General features: G+C 36.6%; 1 protein-coding gene across 1 annotated transcript in view; it reads left to right on the top strand.

Annotated features, from left to right (window-relative positions):
* The window catches only part of SHCBP1L (SHC binding and spindle associated 1 like), a 45711-nt gene extending 25295 nt beyond the window's left edge, over window positions 1-20416 (top strand). Inside the window, exons 7-10 of the mRNA XM_060009805.1 lie at window positions 16217-16370; window positions 17600-17850; window positions 18701-18823; window positions 19667-20416. Of these exons, the coding sequence (XP_059865788.1) occupies window positions 16217-16370; window positions 17600-17850; window positions 18701-18823; window positions 19667-19918 (780 nt within the window). The 3' untranslated portion in view covers window positions 19919-20416. The remainder of the gene's footprint in view (window positions 1-16216; window positions 16371-17599; window positions 17851-18700; window positions 18824-19666) is intronic.
* The last annotated feature ends 1319 nt before the right edge of the window (window positions 20417-21735 follow it).

Raw genomic sequence — 21735 nt, 5'->3', positions numbered from 1 at the left:
CAGTGTCTGGCAAACAGCGGTTTTTCAGTAATTTCATTCCCTTTTCTCTTTCCCTTCTTGCTTGTATTCTTTGCTGACCAACATTACTACAAGTTCTTCCCAGCACCTTTACCTTATGTCTCACTAACATACAACAATCCTAAATTTGAACTTATTAATTTAAAAAATTTTTTTTGAATTTTATTTTATTTATTTTTTTATACAGCAGGTTCTTAGTAGTCATCAATTTTATACACATCAGTGTATACATGTCAATCCCAATCACCCAATTCAGCACACCACCATCCCCATCCCCCCATGGCTTTCCCCCCTTGGTGTCCATACGTATGTTCTCTACATCTGTGTCTCAACTTCTGCCCTGCAAACTGGTTCATCTGTACCATTTTTCTAGGTTCCACATACATGCGTTAATATACATTTGTTTTTCTCTTTCTGACTTACTTCACTCTGTGTGACAGTCTCTCGATCCATCCACATCTCAACAAATGACTCAATTTCATTTCTTTTTATGGCTGAGTATTATTCCATTGTATATATGTACCACATCTTCTTCATCCATTCGTCTATCGATGGGCATTTAGGTTGTTTCCATGACCTGGCTATTGTAAATAGTGCTGCAGTGAACATTGGGGGGCATGTGTCTTTTTGAATTATGGTTTTCTCTGGGTATAGGCCCAGTAGTGGGATTGCTGGATCATATGGTAATTCTATATTTAGTTTTGTTTGTTTGTTTGTTTGTTTTTGCGGTACGCGGGCCTCTCCCTGCTGTGGCCTCTCCCGCTGCGGAGCACAGGCTCTGGACGCGCAGGCTCAGCGGCCATGGCTCACGGGCCTAGCCGCTCCGCGGCATGTGGGATCTTCCTGGAAAGGGGCACGAACCCGTGTCCCCTGCATCGGCAGGTGGATTCTCAACTGCTGTGCCACCAGGGAAGCCCTCTATATTTAGTTTTTTAAGGAACCTCCATACTGTTCTCCATAGTGGCTGTGTCAGTTTGCATTCCCACCAACAGTGCAAGAGGGTTCCCTTTTCTCCACACCCTCTCCAGCATTTGTTGTTTGTAGATTTTCTGTTGATGCCCATTCTAACTGGTGTGAGGTGATACCTCATTGTAGTTTTGATTTGCATTTCTCTAATGATTAGTGATGTTGAGCAGCTTTTCATGTGCTTCTTGGCCATCCGTATGTCTTCTTTGCAGAAATGTCTATGTAGGTCTTCTGGCCATTTTTGGATTGGGTTGTTTGTTTCTTTAATATTGAACTGTATGAGCTGTTTATATATTTTGGAGATTAATCCTTTGTCCGTTAATTCGTTTGCAAATATTTTCTCCCATTCTGAGAGCTGTCTTTTCATCTTGCTTATGGTTTCCTTTGCTGTGCAAAAGCTTTTAAGTTTAATTAGGTCCCATTTGTTTATTTTCGTTTTTATTTTCATTACTCTAGGAGGTGGGTCAAAAAAGATCTTGCTGTGATTTATGTCAAAGAGTGTTCTTCCTATGTTTTCCTCTAAGAGTTTTATAGTGTCCGGTCTTACATTTAGGTCTCGAATCCATTTTGAGTTTATTTTTGTGTATGGTGTTAGGGAATGTTCTAATTTCATTCTTTTACATGTAGCTGTCCAGTTTTCCCAGCACCACTTACTGAAGGTACTGTCTTTTCTCCACTGTGTATCCTCGCCTCCTTTGTCATACATTAGTTGACCATAGGTCCGTGGGTTTATCTCTGGGCTTTCTATCTTGTTCCATTGATCTATATTTCTGTTTTTGTGCCAGTACCATATTGTCTTGATTACTGTAGCTTTGTAGTATAGTCTGAAGTCAGGGAGCCTAATTCCTCCAACTCTGTTTTTCTTTCTCAAGATTGCTTTGGCTATTCGGGGTCTTTTGTGCCTTCATACAAATTTTAAGAGTTTTCGTTCTAGTTCTGTTAAAACTACCACTGGTAATTTGATAGGGATTGCATTGACTCTGTAGATTGCTTTGGGTAGTATAGTCATTTTCACAATATTGATTCTTCCAATCCAAGAGCATGGTATATCTCTCCATCTGTTTGTGTCATCTTTGATTTCTTTCATCAGTGTCTTATAATTTTCTGAGTACAGGTCTTTTACCTCCTTAGGTAGGTTTATTCCTGGGTATTTTATTCCTTTTGTTGCAATGGTGAATGGGATTGTTTCCTTAATTTCTCTTTCTGATCTTTCATTATTTGTGTATAGGAATGCAAGAGATTTCTGTGCATTAATTTTGTATCCTGCAACTTTACCAGATTCATTGAAGAGCTCTAGTAATTTTCTTGTGGCATCTTTAGGATTATCTATTTTTAGTATCATGTCATTGGCAAACAGTCACAGCTCTACTTCTTCTTTTCCAATTTGTATTCCTTTCATTTCTTTTTTTTCTCTGATTGCCGTGGCTAGGACTTCCAAAACTATGTTGAATAATAGTGATGAGAGTGGACTTCCTTGTTTTGTACGTGATCTTAGAGGAAATGCTTTCAGTTTTTCACCATTGAGAATGATGTTTGCTGTGGGTTAGTCATATATGGCCTTTATTACGTTGAGGTAGGTTCCCTCTATGCCCCCTTTTGGAGAGTTTTTATCATAAATGGGTGTTGAATTTTGTCAAAAGTATTTTCTACATCTATTGAGATGATCATATGGTTTTTATTCTTCAGTTTGTTAATATGGTATATCACATTGATTGATTTGCATATACTGAAGAATCCTTGCATCCCTGGGATAAATCCCACTTGATCAAGGTGTATGATCCTTTTAATGTGTTGTTGAATTCTGTTTGTTAGTATTTTGCTGATGATTTTTGCATCTATATTCATCAGTGATATTGGTCTGTAATTTTCTTTTTTTGTAGTATCTTTGTCTGGTTTTGGTGTCAGGGTAATTGTGGCCTTGTAGAATGAGTTTGAGAGTGTTCCTTCCTCCGCAATGTTTTGGAAGAGTTTGAGAAGGATGGGTGTTAGCTCTTCTCTAAGTGGTTGACAGAATTTGCCTGTGAAGCCATCTGGTCCTGGACTTTTGTTTGTTGGAAGATTTTTAATAACAGTTTCAATTTCATTACTTGTGATTGGTCTGTTCATATTTTCTATTTCTTCCTGGTTCAGTCTTGGAAGGTTATACCTTTCTAAGAATTTGTCCATTTCTTCCAGGTTGTCCATTTTGTTGGCATAGAGTTGCTTGTAGTAGTCTCTTAGGATGCTTTGTATTTCTGAGGTGTCTCTTGTAACATCTCCTTTTTCATTTCTAATTTTATGATTTGAGTCCTCTCCCTCTTTTTCTTGATGAGTCTGGCTAAAGGTTTATCAATTTTATTTATCTTCTCAAAGAACCAGCTTTTAGTTTTATTGATCTTTGCTATTGTGTTCTTTGTTTCTAATTCATTTATTTCTGCTCTGATCTTTATGATTTCTTTCCTTCTGCTAACTTTGGGTTTTGTTTGTTCTTCTTTCTCTCGTTCCTTTAGGTGTAAGGCTAGATTGTTTATTTGAGATTTTTCATGTTTCTTGGGATAGGCTTGTATAGCTATAAACTTCCCTCTTAGAACTGCTTTTGCTGCATCCCATAGGTTTTGGATTGTCATGTTTTCATTGTCATTTGTCTCTAGGTATTTTTTGATTTCTTCTTTGATTTCTTCAGTGATCTCTTGGTTATTTAGTAACGTATTGTTTAGCCTCCATGTGTTTGTGTTTCTTTCGGGTTTTTTCCCCTGTAATTGATTTCTAATCTCATAGCATTTTGGTCAGAAAAGATGCTTGATATGATTTTGATTTTCTTAATTTACTGAGGCTTGATTTGTGACCCAGGATGTGATCTATCCTGGAGAATGTTCTGTGCGCACTTGAGAAGAAAGTGTAATCTGCTGTTTTTGGATGGAATGTCCTATAAATATCAATTAAATCTATGTGGTCTATTGTGTCATTTAAAGCTTCTGTTTCCTTATTTATTTTCATTTTGGATGATCTGTCCATTGGTGTAAGTGAGGTGTTAAAGTCCCCCACTATTACTGTGTTACTGTTGATTTCCTCTTTTATAGCTGTTAGCAGTTGCCTTATGTATTGAGGTGCTCCTATGTTGGGTGCATATATATGTATAATTGTTATATCTTCTTCTTGGATTGATCCCTTGATCATTATGTAGTGTCCTTCCTTGTCTCTTGTAACGTTCTTTATTTTAAAGTATTTTATCTGATATGAGTATTGCTACTCCAGCTTTCTTTTGATTTCCGTTTGCATGGAATATCTTTTTCCATCCCCTCACTTTCAGTCTGTATGTGTCCCTAGGTCTGAAGTGGGTCTCTTGTAGACAGCATACAGATGGGTCTTGTTTTGTATCCATTCAGCAAGCCTGTGTCTTTTGGTTGGGGCATTTAATCCATTCACGCTTAAGGTAATATCGATATGTATGTTCCTATGACCACTCTCTTAATTGTTTTGGGTTTGTTTCTGTAGGTCCTTTTTTTCTCTTGTGTTTCTCACCTAGAGAAGTTCCTTTAGTATTTGTTGTAGAGCTAGTTTGGTGGTGCTGAATTCTCTTAGCTTTTGCTTGTCTGTAAAGCTTTTGATTTCTCCATCGAATCTGAATGAGATCCTTGCCGGGTATAGTAATCTTGGTTGTAGGTTCTTCCCTTTCATCACTTTAAGTATATCATGCCATTCCCTTCTCACTTGTAGAGTTTCTGCTGAGAAATCAGCTTTTATCCTTATGGGAGTTCCCTTGTATGTTATTTGTCATTTTTCCCTTGCTGCTTTCAATAATTTTGCTTTGTCTTTAATTTTTCCCAATTTGATTACTGTGTGTCTCGGTGTGTTTCTCCTTGGGTTTATCTTGCCTGGGACTCGCTGCACTTCCTGGACTTGGGTGGCTATTTCCTTTCCCATGTTAGGGAAGTTAATTTTTTTTTTTTTTTGCGGTACACGGGCCTCTCACCATTGTGGCCTCTCCCGCCGCGGAGCACAGGCTCTGGACGCGCTCCGGATGCGCAGGCTCAGTGGCCATGGCTCACAGGCCTAGCTGCTCTGTGGCATGTGGGATCTTCCCGGACTGGGGCACGAACCCGCGTCCCCTGCATCGGCAGGCGGACTCTCAACCAGTGCGCCACCAGGGAAGCCCCCCATGTTAGGGAAGTTTTCGACTATAATCTCTTCAAATATTTTCTCTGGTCCTTTCTCTCTCTTCTTCTTCTTCTGGGACCCCTATAACGCGAATGTTGTTGCGTTTAATGTTGTCCCAGAGGTCTCTTAGGCTGTCTTCATTTCTTTTCATTCTTTTCTCTTAATTCTGTTCCGCAGCAGTGAATTCCACCATTCTGTCTTTCACTTATCTGTTCTTCTGCCTCAGTTATTCTGCTATTGATTCCTTCTAGTGTAGTTTTCATTTCAATTATTGTATTATTCATCTGTGTTTGTTTGCTCTTTAATTCTTCTAGGTCTTTGTTAAACATTTCTTGCATCTTCTCAATCTCTGCCTCCATTCTTTTTCTGAGGTCCTGGATCATCTTCACTATCATTATTCTGAATTCTTTTTCTGGAAGGTTGCCTATCTCCACTTCATTTAGTTGTTTTTCTGGCATTTTATCTTGTTGCTTCATCTGGTACATAGCCCTCTGCCTTTTCGTCTTGTCTGTCTTTCTGTGAATGTGGTTTGTTCTGCAGGCTGCAGGATTGTAGTTCTTCTTGCTTCTGCTTTCTGCCCTCTGGTGGATAAGGCTATCTTAAGAGGCTTGTGTAAGTTTCCTGGTGGGAGGGACTGGTGGTGGGTAGCGCTGACTGTTGCTCTGGTGGGCAGAGCTCAGTAAAACTTTAATCCATTTGACTGTTGATGGGTGGGGCTGGGTTTCCTCCCTGTTGGTTTTTTGGCCTGAGGCAACCCAGCACTAGAGGCTACAGGCTCTTTGATGGGACTAATGGCAGACTCCGGGAGGGCTCATGCCAAGGAGTACTTCCCAGAACTTCTGTTGCCAGTGTCCTTGTCCCCACCGTGAGCCACAGCTGCCCTCTGCCTCTTCAGGAGACCCTCCAACACTAGCAGGTAGGTCTGGTTCAGTCTCCCCTGGGGTCACTGCTCCTTCCCCTGGGTCCTGATGTGCACACTACTTTGTGTGTGCCCTGCAAGAGTGGAGTCTCTGTTTTCCCCAGTCCTGTCGAAGTCCTGCAATCAATTCCCACTAGGCTTCAAAGTCTGGTTCTCTAGGAATTCCTCCTCCTGTTGCCAGACCCTCAGGTTGGGAAGCCTGACATGGGGCTCAGAACCTTCACTCCAGTGGGTGGACTTCTGTGGTATGTGTTCTCCAGTCTGTGAGTCACCCACCCAGCAGTTATGGGATTTGATTTTACTGTGATTGCGCCCCTCCTACCGTCTCATTGTGGCTTCTCCTTTGTCTTTGGATGTGGGGTATCTTTTTTGGTGAGTTCCAGTGTCTTCTTGTAGATGACTGTGCAGCAGCTAGTTGTGATTTTGGTGTTCTCACAAGAGGGAGTGAGAGCACATCCTTCTACTCCGCCATGGTGTTTCCTCGACCTGAACTTATTAATTTTTTTTAACTTATTAATTAATCCCATCCCTAGTCCTCCTGTATTCTCTATTGAATTAATGTCCTAAATATCCTTCCAGTCAACTACATATGTTAAACCATATATGTTTAACTTTTTAAAGAACCACTAAACTGTTTTCCACAGCGGCTGAACCATTTTACATTCCCACCAGCAATGTTTGAGGGTTCTGATTTCTCCACATCTTTATCAACACTTATCTGTCTCTTTCATTAAAGTCATCCTAGTGGTATATGAAGTGGTATCTCATTGTGATTTTGATTTTCATTTCGTCTTTTCATGTGCTTGTTGGCCATTTGTATCTCTGGTTTGGAGAGATATCTCTTCAAGTCCTATGCCCATTTTTGATTGGGCTGTTTGTCTTTTTGTTACTGATTATGAATTCCTTGTATATTCTGGATACTAGATTCATATTAGATGTATGTTTATGTATGTTTTCTCCCATTTCATAGTTGTCTTTTCACTTTCTTAATAATGTTCTTTGATGCACAGACGTTTTAAAGTTTGGTGAAGTTCAGTTTATCTATTTCTTCTTTTATTACTCATGCTTTTGGTATCATACCAAAGAATCCACTGCCAAATCCAAGGTCATAAAAATTTAACCTTATGTTTTCTCTTAAGAGTTTTATAGTTTTAGCTCTTATATTTAGGTCATCGATCCATTTTGAGTTAATTTTTGTATATGGTGTGAGTGAGGAGTCCAGTTCTATTTCTTTGCATGTAGATATCCCGTTGTCCCACCACCATTGTTGAAGAGACTATTCTTTCCTCCACTGAATAGTCTTGGCACCCTTGTTGAAAATCAGTTGGCCTTGGTTGTATGGGTTTATTTCTGGGCTTTCAGTTCTGTTTCAGATACTGTCTATCCTTATGACAGTATCACACAGTTCAATTACCATAGCTTTGTAGTAAGTTTTGAAATCAGAGGTGTGAGTTCTCCAATTTTTTTTTCAGTACTGTCTTGGATATTCAGGGTCCCTTGCAATTCCATATAAATTTGAGGATAAGATCTTCCATTTCTGCTAAAAAGGCTATTGGAATTTTGACAGGAATTACATTGAATCTGTAGATCAATTAGGGTATTATTGCCATCTTAGCAATATGAAAAGCTTCCAATCCATAAACATGGAGCCTTCCAATTTACTTAGGCATTCTTTAATTTCTTTCAGCAAAGTTTTGTAGTTTTTACATAAAGGCTTTCACCTTATATGTATGTAAAAATTATTCCTAGATATTTTATTATTTTGGATGCTCTTGTAAATAGAATTATTTCCTTAATTTTCTTTTCAGATTGTTCATTGCTGGTATATAGAAACAAAACTGACTTGTGTGTTGATCTTGTGTCCTGCAACTTTGCTGAATTTAATAGCTATCATACTTTTTTGGTGAATTCTTTTGGGATTTTCTATGTATATGATATGTAGAATCATGTTGTCTGCAAATAGAAATAGTTTTACTTCTTCCTTTCTAGTCTAGATGCCTTTTATTTATTTTTACCTAGTTGCTCAGGCTAGAACCTCTTCTGGCTAGTACAGTGTTGAATAGCAGTGGTAAAAATGGGTGTCTTTGTTTTGTTCCTGATCGTAGGGAAGTGTTACAGGATGAACTGTGTCTCTCCAGAATTCGTATGTTGAAGTCTTAATCCCCATACCTCAAAATATAACTACATGTATTTGGAGATGGGTATTTAAAGAAATGATTAAGTTAAAATGAAGTCCTTATGGTGGGTCCTAATGCAAACTGCCTGATGTCCTTATAAGAAGACAAAATTTGGACACACAAAGAGGTACCAGGGTGCACATGCACAGAGGGACAACCATGTGAAGAGGAAGCAAGAGGGTGGCCATGTGCAAGCCAAGGAGAGAGGTCTCAAAAGAAACCAAACTTACTGACACCTTGATCTAGGATTTGCAGCCTCCAGAACTGTGAGAAAATAAATTTCTGTTGTTTAGCTAACTAAGTTTGTGATATTTTGTTACCCTAGGAAACTAATACAGGGAGAAAGTTTTCAGTCTTTTATGATTATGATGTTAACTGTGAGGTTTTTGTAAATTACATTTATTGTGTTGAGGAAGTTCCCCTCTATTCCTAATTTTTGAGTGGTTTTTATAATGAAAAGGTATTGGATTTTGTCAAATGCTTTTTCTTTTTCGGGACACGGGCCTCTCACTGCTGTGGCCTCTCCCATTGCAGAGCACAGGACAGGCTCTGGACGCACAGGCTCAGTAGCCATGGCTCATGGGCCCAGCCGCTCTGCGGCATGTGGGATCTTCCCGGACTGGGGCACGAACCCGTGTCCCCTGCATCGGCAGGTGGACTCTCAACCACTGCGCCACCAGGGAAGCCGTCAAATGCTTTTTATACATCAATTGAGATGATCCTGTAGTTTCTTTCCCCCCTTTATTTTATTAATGTAGCATTGATTGATTTTTATATGTTAAACTACCCCTGAATTCCTGGGATAAATCCCACTTGGTCATAGTGTATAACTCTTAAAATACTGTTGGGTTTGGCTTGCTAGAAAATGTTGAGGATTTTTGCATTTATATTCATAAGCGAAATTGGTCTGTAGTTTTCTTCTGGTTTCTTTGGCTTTGTTATCAGAGGATGCTGGTGTCATAGAAGGAGTTAGGAGTTGTTCTCTCCTGTTTTTGGAAGAATTGGAGAGAAGAATTGGTGTTAATTCTTTAAATGTTTTGTAGTAGTTACTAATGGAGCCATCTGGTCCTAGATTTTTCTTTGTTGGGAGGTTTTTGATTACTGATTCAATCTCTTTACTTGTTCTAGGTCTGTTCAGATTTTCTATTTCTTTTTGACTCAGTTTTGGTAATTTGTGTATTTCTAGAATTTTGTACACTTCATTTTGTTGTTCATTTTGTTGGAGCATTTGTTGGTGTACATTTGTTCATAATATTCTCTTATAATCCTTTTTATTTCTAGAAGTTCAGTAGTAGTGTCTCCACTTTCATTTCTGATGTTATTTTTTGCCTTCTCCCTTTTTTCTTAGTTTAGCTAAAGGTTTGTCAATTTCATAGATAATTTCAAAGAATCAATTTTTGATTTCATTAATTCTACTGTTTTTCTGTTCTCCATTTCATTTATCTCTGCTCTAATCTTTACTATTTTCTTTCTTCTGCTGACTTTGGATTCAGTTTGTTCTTCTTTTTCTAGTTCCATAAGATATAAAGTTAGGTTACTGATTTGAGATCTTTCTTTTTTTAAATTTATTTATTTTATTTTTGGCTGCATTGGGTCTTCATTGCTGCACGCAGGCTTTCTCTAGTTGTGGTGAGTGGGGGCTACTCTTCGTTGCGGTGCGCGGGCTTCTCATTGCGGTGGCTTCTCTTGCTGCAGAGCATGCGCTCTAGGCATGAGGCCTTCAGTAGTTGTGGCACACGGGCTCAGTAGTTGTGGCTCACAGGCTGTAGAGCGCAGGCTCAGCAGCTGTGGTGCACAGGCCTAGTTGGTCCACAGCACGTGGGATCTTCCCAGACCAGGGCTCGAACCTGTGTCCCCTGCATTGGCAGGTGGATTCCCAACCACTGCACCAACAGGGAAGTCCCCAAGATCTTTCTTTTTTCTTTTTTTCTTTTGTTTCTTGCGGTACGCGGGCCTCTCACCGTTGTGGCCTACTCCCGCTGCGGAGCACAGGCTCCGGACGCGCAGGCCCAGCGGCCATGGCTCACGGGCCCAGCCACTCCGCGGCACGTGGGATCCTCCCAGACCGGGGCACGAACCCGTGTCCCCTGCATCGGCAGGTGGACTCTCAACCGCTGCGCCACCAGGGAAGCCCCAAGATCTTTCTTTTTTAATGTAAGCATTTATAACTATAAATTTCACTCTAAACTCCACTCTGAGCGTCCCATAAGTTTTGGTACGTTGTGATTTTGTTTTCATTAACCTCATTTTCTCATTTTTTCTTTGGGTTTTCTTTGACCCATTTGTTGTTTAAGAATGTTGTTTAATTTCCACATATTTGTGAATTTTCCAGTTTTTCCTGCTGTTATTCATTGCTAAATCAATTCCATTGTGGTCTGAGAGGATACATTTATTGAAATTTGTTTTGTAGCTTATCATATGGTGTATCCTGGAGAATGTTCCATGTGCAATTAAGAATATGTATTCTTCTGTATTGAGTTCTGTGTGTATTAGGTCTAGCTGAATTATAGTGTTGTTCAAATCCTGTTTCATTATTGATCTTCTGTAGATGTTCTAGTCATTATTGCAAATGGAGTATGGAAGTCTTCAACTATTATATTATTGTAGAACTGTCTAGTTCTCCACTCAGCTCTGCCAGTGTTTGCTTCATATATTCTGGGGCCTCATTGTTTCCTGCATACGTGCTTATTATATCTTCTTGATGAATAAATTCTTTTTGGTCAATATATAATGTCCTTCTTTGTCTCTGGTAAAAACTTTTGACTTAAAGTCTATTTTATTTAATATTAGTATAGTCACTGCAGTTCTCTTCTGGTTACTATTTGTATGAAATGTTTTTTTCTATCCTTTTACTATTAATTTATTTGTGTCTTTGGACCTAAAGTGAGTCCCTTGTAGACATTATATAATTGGATCATGTTTATCCATTCTACCAGTCTCTATCTTTTAATTGGTGATCTTAATCCATTTATATTTGAAGTGATTACTGATAAGAAAGGACTTCTGCCATTTGATTTCTATATGTCATATTCTTTTGTATTTGATGAGTTTTTTCTAGTGTTTTGTTTGACTCACTCCTCATTTCCTTTCTGTATATTTTTAGTTATCGTCTTAGTGGTTACCGTGGAGATTACAATTAACATTCTAAATTTATAACAGTCTAGTCTGGATTGATACCAACTTAGCTTCAATAGCACACAAACACTCTGTTCTTTTACAGCTCCATTCCTACTTTATGTTGCTGTTGTCACAAATTACATCTTTATACATTGTCTGCCCATTAACATGGATTTATAATTGTTTCATGCATTGCTCTTTTAAATCATACAGGAAACAAAGAAAAGGAGTTACAAACAAAGATTATAATAATACCGGCTTTACATTTACCCATGTATTTGCTGCCTTTGCTGGAGTTACTGCTTCATATGGCTTTGAGTTACTATCTAGTGTTCTTTTCCTTCAGTCTGAAGGACTCCCTTTAGCACAGGGAAGATCCAGGCTTTGTTTATCTGGGAATGTCTTAAGTTTTTCTTTATTTTGAAGGATAGTTTTGCCAGATATAGAATTCTTGGTTGATAGTGTTTTTTTCCCCCCTTTCAGCACTTTAAATATGTCATCTCATTGGTTTCTGGCTTCCATAGTTTCTGATGAGAAATCATGTTAATCTTATTGCCAGTCCTTTGTTCATATTGAATTGCTTCTCTCTTGCTGCTTTCAAGATTCTCTGTTTTGGCTTTCAACAGTTTGATTATAATGTATGCTGGTGTGGATCTCTTTGTATTTATTCTGCATCCATTAAGCTTCTTGGATGTGTTGATTCACATCTTTCAACAGATTTGGAAAGTTTCCAACCATTATTTTTTCAAATATTCTTTCTGCTCTTTTCTTTCTCTCTTCTTCTGGGATTCCCATAATATCAGTGTTCTTGATGGGATACCACTGGTCCTTTCGACTTTGTTCATTTTTCTTCCTGCTCCTTAGATTCAATAATTGCAATTGTCCTATCTTCAAGTTTGTTATTCTTCTGCCTGCTCAGACCTGTTATTGAACCTCTCTAGTGAGTTTTTCATTTCAACTATTGTACTTTTACTGTACAGCTATAGAATTTCTATTTGGTTCAATTTTATAAGTTTTATCCCTTTATGGATATTCTCTATTTATTCATCTGTTGTTCTCTTGGTTTCCTTTAATTATTTATCCATGGTTTCCTTGAGCTCTGTGAGGCTATTTAAGACAATTGATTTAAAGTTTTGTCTGGTAAGTCCAAAGTCTTTTCTGGACTTCCTCAGAGATGGTTTCTGTCAATTTCTTTTTTTTTTTTTTTTTTTCCTGTGAATGGGCCATAGCTTCCTGTTTCTTTGCATGTCTTATAATTTTTGTTGAAAACTGGGTATTTTTAATATTATAATGTGGTAACTCTGGAAATTGTATTCTACCCCATCCCCAGGGTTTGCTGTATTGGTTGTTTAGGACTGCAGTTGTCCATATGTTTAGTGAATTTTCCAAACTGTTTTTGCAAAGGCTCTATTCTTTTTTGTGTGTGGCTGCTGAAGTCTCTGTTATCTCAGCAGTTAGTCAGTGACCTGACAGAAATTTCCCTAGACACCTGCAGCTAAAAAGAAAAACAAAAAACTCCTTGTCTTTGCAGATTAGCTCTGAGTCGAGGCACTCCTTCAAACTAAGCCAGGCTGCCTACAACTCTGCCTTAGTTTTCACCTCCTGCTTGCACAGGGCCCAGTGATCAGCCAGAAGCACAAGCTTAAGGTCTTTACAGATCTCTTCTGAGTATGCATCCATCCCTGAGATTGTGCATTTTACTGTAGATTCCCCAGTATATAAGGTAGCTCTTATTTCCCCAAGAATCTTCCTCTTCAGCCTCCTCATTTGTAGGCTTTTCCTTGCCCTTCCTTCATCCTTTGTCCCAGGTAGCTTTGGGTAGAGTATGTCTTTAAATGCTTTCATCAGATGCTACTATAAAGCTGCTCCATCCTGGGGGAGGTGAAACAAAGGTCAGTTTCTTTGCCAGTCCCTCTCCTGAGATACTGATCATCAGACAGGTCAAAATGCAGTCACAATTTTTTTGAGAATAAGATCCCTATTTCCCCCACCCCTCACCCATCCCAGTGCCAGCAAGCCACATCAGAAATATGGGCTGTTGCTATTCACTCAACTGCTGTCAGTCTGGAGAATGGGATATGGTAGGCAAGTAAGTAAAAACACCAGAACACTTTCTTACTGAATTTTAACAACCTCTTCATCTAGCACTTCCTTGGCTGCTATGTTTAATTAGATTTCAGAGTTACAAAAAAACATTGATTCTGTCATTTTTTGCCAATTTGTTTGCTTTAGAAGAACTAATTCTTGGAGCTCTTTACTCCACTATTTCCAGGATATCACCTCTTTCTTGTATCTTTCTCTCTGCTCTCTCCTTCCTGAATGCATTGAGAGATGCTCAATTCTGTCTTATCTTAAATAACAAAACAATATCTACCCTAAATACCACATCTTTGTCTCTTCCCTTGCAGAGCCAAACTTCTTGAAATATTTGGCTTCACTTGTCTTTACTTCTTTCCCATTCATGCCTCTACTCACTGTGATCTGGTTTCTGCCTCCAGAACACCAGTGAAAATGCTCTTGTGGTCATGTGGGACCAAGCCGTGGCTAAATGCAGTAGGGATTACCATCTCTTTTAATCTTTCAGCAGCATTTGACATGATCAACTACTTCCTCCTTTCATGACACCTTGATCTGATTTTCTTACCACCTCTTGGGCCACTCCTCAGTTTTCTTTGTAATATCTTGTTTTTGCCTATCCTTTAAATGTTATTCCTCAGTGTTCTGTACAAGGGTGCTACCTTTTCCTTTTTATACATTCTTATAGCTAATCTCACCCATTCCCATGCTTGAATTATCATACAAGTAAACAATTCTAGGATCTTTATACCTTGTCAGATTTCAGCCCTGTATTCTAGATCCTTATATAGATGGTCTACTGGATATCTCTGAGTGACTCCACTGGTACCTCAAATTAACTGGCACCAAAATTAAACTCATTATCTTCCCCCATCAAACATTTTTCTCATGTTTCCTGTTTCAGTGAATAAGGCAAATATAAATGATGGGAATTCCCTGGCACTCCAGTGGTTAGGACTCTGAGCTTCCACTGCAGGGGGCACGGGTTCGATCCCTGGTCGGGGAACAAATATCCTGCAAGCCGCACACATGGCACGGCCAAAAAAAAAATTTTTTTTAATATATATATATAAATGAGATGTATTCTAGAGTTCTTCCAAAGTATTTACAGAGGTAGTCCTTGTACTGTCTGCTACAGAAGTATTTAGAGTATGTAAGATGTAATACAAGCACAAATGACTGTATTGGTTTGCTGATTTAGTGAGGATTTTAAGAGTTTCATATATATATCTGGAAAAAAATGTTCACTACTGCTTATCAAAGAAAATTAAAATGAGGCAGTGAGCCTATTAAAATGGCAAATATTTTTATACATTTAAAAGATACCCCATGCTGATGAGCTTGCAGAAAAGTGAGTTCTCAGACCAAGTTTCAATTGGTTAAACTTTCTTGGAGGGTGGTTTAGCAATATGTATCCAAGAGGCTTAAAATGTTTTGTACCTTTTGACTTAGTCATTCTCAATCTAGTTTATCCTAAAGAAATAACTAGAGATGTGCATAATTTATTTGTGGTCGTATTTTTGTAATATTGAAAAAAATTGTAAGCTATCTAAATGAGGGTAAGAAAATCATATTATGACACATCTGTATGATGTATTATTATGTAAATCATAAAAATTAGGCTTTGGAGACACAGACGTAGAGAACAAACATGTGGACACCAAGAGGGTAAGGGGGTGGGTGGGATGAACTGGGAGATTGGGATTGACATATATACACTAATATGTATAAAATAGATAACTAATGAGAACCTGCTATGTAGCACAGGGAACTCCACCTCAGTTCGCTGTACAGTAGAAACTAACACAACGTTGTAAAACAACTATACCCCCAATTAAAAAAAAAAAAATTTAGGCTTTGAAAAAATATTTAAAGACATGGGGAAATGTGATATAATGAAATGAGAAAAATCAGGATTCAAAACCATATGCATCTATGGTATGATATATTGGTATTATGAATAAATGAATATATGCATGGGAAAAAGACAAGCAGGAAATATCTATATATTTTATTTAGGTTAAAATTTCCATTTTTGTTATGCTTTGTTTCATTTTGTTTTTTACAATAAGTGCCTCTTATATAATAAGAAAAACGATATATGAATGATGATGCCATTTCTATTGGGATAAAAGAATAGGCATTTTTTCAGAGTATATTTTTAGTTCAGATTTTATTTTTAAAGTTCCTCATTCTTCATGGCACTAATAATGAAGTTCTTTCCCCTTTCCTACTCCCAGTGCAAATTTCTGGTACTTTTTTGCTTTTAGTTCTAGAATCTTTAATATATAAATTTTTGTTGGTTTACCAAAATTTTAGAGTCAGTTTGAGTTAAAACAAAGTAGTAGTTTCCAGTAGGAAAGAGATCTGGTGTCATCTAGATCTAAAACTTAGCTTCACCACGCACTAACTCTGTGTCCGTGGGCAAATCATTTACTCTCACCGAGTTTCAATTTCTTAACATTACAAGGGTATAATAATACTTTACCTCAAAGAACTGTTGTGAGGCTTAGGAGGTAATATGTAAAGGTCAAAATATGACTTCTGGCTGTATGTAATAGCTGTAAAATTACTAGTGATTGTAATCATTCACTAGTGAATGTAATTGTAATGAGAAAATCTCTTTTCATCATTCCTTAATTGATGGACTGATACTTTGAGCATTTAATGAACATAAATACATAGAGTATTTACAGTGCACTACCTATACAAAGTAAGTCTTTGGGAAAAGCACATGTTACCAATGAGTTAACTGATTAAAATGACCCGTTTCAGTTTGACCTATTGTTTTATTTCTTTTTTTCAGGTAAAGGACTTATCTTCAGACACACTTCTCCAACAGCATGATGATTTGGATTTGGCTTTGGATAGTTGTTATAGTGGAGATACAGTAGTTATTTTTCCAGGAGAATATCAAGCTGTAAATCTTGCTTTATTGACTGATGACATCGTTATAAAGGGTTAGCAAGGCATCCTTTGCAATTTTTTAACAGCAATGTATGCTGGAGAAACTGTATTTTATAAACATGGTTAATCAGATTACTAGAAATTAGAACAGGGTTTTTATGTTTCACAAAAATCCCTTATGTGCTTTTTACAGTTAAGATTTTCTCACCTGTTCAGTAGTATATTATCTGTACAGGTGACCTCGTTTGGACATACTGTACCAGAGCAAATCAATCTATGAGACTACTTTTTCCCCATGATAATGTAGCACTACAAGCAGAGATTCTAAATAAATACTCAAAATCAGAAAAAAAAAATCAGTTCACAATGTCTTCTACTAGCTCTATATTTTTACCTAAACTACTTTTTTCTCCTCTGTCTCCATAGCACTTCATAGCACTCTAGTAGGGAAACCTAAATGTAAGGCTATATTAAAATATGCTCAGCATTTTCTCAAAAAGTTTAATTCACATGGAAACTCAAGAAGTAAAAAAGCAAAGTTTACTAAATTTCTTTTAGGTTCTGAACGTATTTAGTGAACATATTTAATTTTGCCCTTTTACATTAAAGTAAGGTTATTCCCCATGTCTAGCCAAAAGAAAAGACAGATGACTTCAACTTTGCTATCAATTCAAAAATTGAGCAAAATTTTCACTAGATTTTGATGACTGTAGTCAGTTATATTTTGCTGAACTATATGGGTAATAAGGATCATATTTGTAATTTTAAAAATTGGTAGTCTTCTTAAAGATCCAACCCCTCATTTTTGGATTGATGTTAAATTTAGAAGATTGCTCAGACTACTCTAGAACAAAATTATGGATATGATTACATTAATCTTGTAACCTAATTCAAGTCTCTGCCAGTCTTTTTCGTTATGGTAATTTATAATGGTTTTGAAACCAGGTTTTGGTAAGATACTTTTTGTATCTTACACATCTTGTAGATGACTGCTCACTATATAATATAGGGAAATATATGGTGGAAGGAATATGTTGAATAAGTACCATAGGTACATTTAGATTGATTATAAACCCAGATTCTTCCATCATGGCATCAAAATAAGGACAAAAGACTACATTATAGTTAAGTATCTAATTAGTTGACTGAATAATTACAGATGTTACTTATTAAAAAAGTGTGAAAAGAAAAACTTAGTAAGAACAAGTATTATTGAATGACTAAAGGGCTTTAAGCTTTGGGAGTACTGATTTAATTATGTATTTTTGTCTTTATACATCAGGAATTGGAAAGAGAGAGGAAATTATGATTACTTCTGAACCTTCTTATGACAGTTTTGTGGTGTCCAAAGCTGATAATGTGAAATTAATGCATCTATCTTTGATACAACAAGGGACAGTTGATGGTATTGTGGTGGTGGAGTCTGGTCACATGACTCTAGAAAACTGTGTATTAAAATGTGAAGGAACAGGAGTGTGTGTTCTTACAGGAGCTGCTTTGACAATTACAGACTGTGAAATAACTGGTGCCCAGGTATTTTATTTTATAAAATTTATGGGTTTATTTGGCTATTGATAACTTTGAGTGATCTTAATATGGAAACAAAGGGTAACAATTATTTTATCTTTTAATTGAATTATAATTAAACTTAGAAACTGACAAAAGTAAATAAAATGAGAACAAGTATACGTGTGTCATTATACACTTAGTACACTTAGGAAAAGTAAACTGCCTAAGTCCAAAGTAAGAAATTACTAGTTTTGGTTTATGTGTGTTTTTAAAAAATCTAGGTATCAGTGGCTGTAAAACAGATCATGAGTCAGTTACTTGATCGTTTACTTAAAAAGATGTAAGTACTTATAAGCTATCAGACATTGCTGTAAGGTATTGTGATTAGTTCTGACAGCTTGAGTCTAAAGATAACAATCACAAAGACCATTAAAGGACTAGAAAATTGAATCAAAAAAAGATTAAAGGAAGCAGAAAAATAAGACCTTTTTACAGAATGACTTTTTCTTAGTTCCCACTAAAATAAGGAAATACTTAAGTAGAATTATGAGGGATTTAGAGTATATATAAATGAATTTTTATAACTATTGAAAGTTGCTTAAAGAGGTCTTTTGACTCCCTTCTAAGACTTGATTTGGGTAGGAGAGAATGTTATACGCCATGAATTCAACCTTCCTTCTAGGCCCAATGATTCTCTGACACAAATAATTTGTTTTAAACATTATCTCCACAAAATTGTTGTCTGCACTACCATGTATTTTCATGTAACTTAGTGTGTTTAGATTGCTAATATAGAATTAGTTTTCAAATCTAAAGAAAATTTTGGAGAGGTGCATGTGTTTTATAGATTGTTTTATTTGCTTTTAATTTACAGGGTGCTGGTGTTGAACTGTATCCTGGAAGCATAGCTATTTTGGAAAGGAATGAAATTCATCACTGTAATAACCTCAGAACAACTGACAGTTCAAAAAGCACCTTAGGTGGAGTTAATATGAAGGTATTTTCACATTTTTTAACATAGAATTGTTGTAAGAATTATAAGTAATTATTAGAAAGATACCTTCAGTCTTAAATTTTAGTCTAAATGTTATTGTTGATTTGGAAAAGTATGGTACAAGTAATTAAATATGGTTTAAATGATGGTTGATAGGAAACAAGTTTAGTCTTATTTAATAATTTCAACTTAAATTCTTAGTAAATAACTTTGAATATGAGAAAGTACTCTTATAAATGTTTTAATTTTTCACTGAGCAGACTTGTAATAGATTTTCCAAGGTAAAGCAAATTAAGAGAATATATTAAATATTTTAAGTCTTACTTTCAAACTTTGTAAAATAATTTAAGCTAACCAATTAAAACATTAATAGCAATAATTTATAAGTGAAATGCCTTCCCATTCCTTTCTACTTCTATAAATTCTACCTTTCTAGGTCCCTCTCTAGACTCGTATAGTTAATGAAGTTTTCCCTAGAACACTAATTTACATATCATTATTTTAAATTATTTTCATCTTTAGCATTTTCATTATCTGAAATTATTTTCATATTTATCATGTTATATTAAAAGTCAGCTTCATGGGATATTGCTGTATCCCATCTAGAATCAGTTGTCTTTATCAATAATGGATAAAATTGAAAACTCCATTTAATACTAAAACTTTTTGTAGTTAGTATCACATTAATCCAGTGTGAGGAAAATAATACTTGTTCAAAACGAGATTCAGTTGTTCTAAAGAAATGTGTAAACTCAAGAATAAGTTCTAGAGTTTATGAGATGTTCATTAGTTCATATTTTATTTTTATAGAAACTGAAAAACTAATTTCCTTGAATAATTTAACAGGTTCTTCCAGCACCCAAGTTGAAGATGACCAATAATCATATTTACAACAACAATGGCTACGGAGTAAGCATTCTTCAACCAACTGAACAGTTTTTTATTGTAGCAGAAGAAGCCCTCAGCAAAGGGACTGCTTCAGGAGATAAAAAAGATGATAATATGCTCTCCAAAGTAATGCAAAATCTGAATCTGGAAATGAGTAATAATAAAATAGAAGCAAACCTAAAGGGGGCTATCAGAATAGTAACAAGTTAAAGCATCTGGATCTATGTTAAAGTTTTATGTTTCAGATATTTAATAATTCTCGTATCCCACAGAAATGGTAGTTTTAATTAAATGTGAAACTTAATTTAAAAATTTAAATATTTAATGCTTTCATTGAATGATTCATTTTAACATGTTTTTTTAAATAAGTTTTGAGATATAATTTACATATCATAAAATTCACACTTTTAAAATATGTAATTCAGTGGTATTTAGTATACTTTTAGTATATACCATCATCACTAATTCCAAAAACAATTGTGGTTTTAAATATTGTTTTATATAGTCTGAGTCCAATAAGAAGCTTTAGGTGTTTTATGTAGAGAATTGAAAAAATAAAAAAAGTTTATGGACAATATCTGATTCATTCCCATTTATCTGTGCAGGTAACTGGAATAAGATAAGATAGCACTATGTTTAGGCTTAACTATAGGAAACAAGAAAATTCAAAATAAGAGAGGCAAAAAACAGAGAAATGTATTTCTCCCTCAAAGTCACACACATTATTTCAACTTTCATGCCTCCCTCCAGCTAGAATCTGATTACATGGCTGCATCTAACTGCAAATGAAGCTAGGAAATATAATCTTTAAATTGGATGGCATGTGTCCTCTAAAATAGGGTGTTTGTTTTGTAAGAAAAAACTGGTCTTTTTCACAAAGCACAGCTTACATTAACTTCAGGATATAAAAGAAAATAAGCACTCAGGCTTAAGCCCCTAATCTTTCCTTCCACAATTTGACTTTTATTCAGTACTTTGTGTTATCTGTAACTTAGCAAAGGCGACCCTGTGTTGCTATAGAGAATCTCGAGGCTGAGAGTAGAAGTATAGTAGCTGTTCTTCAGTGTTTCATTGAATAGCTTTTTTTTTTTTAAACACAAGGTCTTCTTAGCCAGGTGACATAATTCCAGGGAGGAGGCCTTAACAAGAACAATCTCTCTATAATGAATTTGATAAGCTGTAAAAGTGGGGATTTTCCTTCACAATCCTCTTCCTCTACTTCCCTGTTTTTGGCTTTAGGAAGAGTATGTGATGGACAAAGATAGGCTCTTTTGAGTAAACAGAAAGCAACAGCCTCACAGGAGCAAACTTCTCACTCATTGGTTACTTGCCTCCTTTCTGTTGCTGCCATTGGTTTCCAACCACTTTTTTCCCCAGGCCCACTTCAGAATACAGGGTTTTGTTTTCTTCCTCCTATTCTCATATCTCTAAAGCATGCACAAAGCATTTTTAAGATTTTCTAAGAAATCTGAACTTTGATAGTTATTTTTCTCCCTCCTTCACCTTCCCACCCTTATATTTTTCTCTCCGTCATAACGAACTACCACAAATTTAGAGGTTTAAACATCACCAATTTATCATCAAACAGTTCTGTAGGTTGCAGTTTTGGCATGGGTCCCACCGGCCTAACATCAGTGTTGACAGGGGTTTGTTTCTTTCTGGAGGCTTTAGGGGAGGATTTGTTTCCTTGCTCATTTGGGTTGTTGGCAGAATTCAGTTCCTTGCAGTTGTAGGACTGTTTTCTTGATGGTTGTCAGCTGAGGGCTGTTCCCAGCTTCTGGTGACCAACTGCATTTGGGTTACGTCCTCCTTCCTCCATCTTCAAAGCCAGCAACAATGGACTGAGTCCCTTAATTTCTTCTGCCCCGTCTTCAATCTTATCTCTCTGAGCCAATTCTTCTGCTCCCTCCCTTCCACTTTTAGGGACTCATGATTAGATTGAGCCCAGATTGAGCCCACTTGGATAATCCAGGATAATTTCCCCATCTCAAGGTCCTTAACTTGAATTACATCTGCAGAGTCCCTTT

Source organism: Delphinus delphis, chromosome 1 (assembly GCF_949987515.2).
Source record: "Delphinus delphis chromosome 1, mDelDel1.2, whole genome shotgun sequence".
NCBI classification, from domain to species: Eukaryota; Metazoa; Chordata; class Mammalia; order Artiodactyla; family Delphinidae; genus Delphinus; species Delphinus delphis.
The sequence above is the reverse complement of the archived record's forward strand: the minus strand, read 5'-3'. Positions and strand labels throughout refer to the sequence as shown.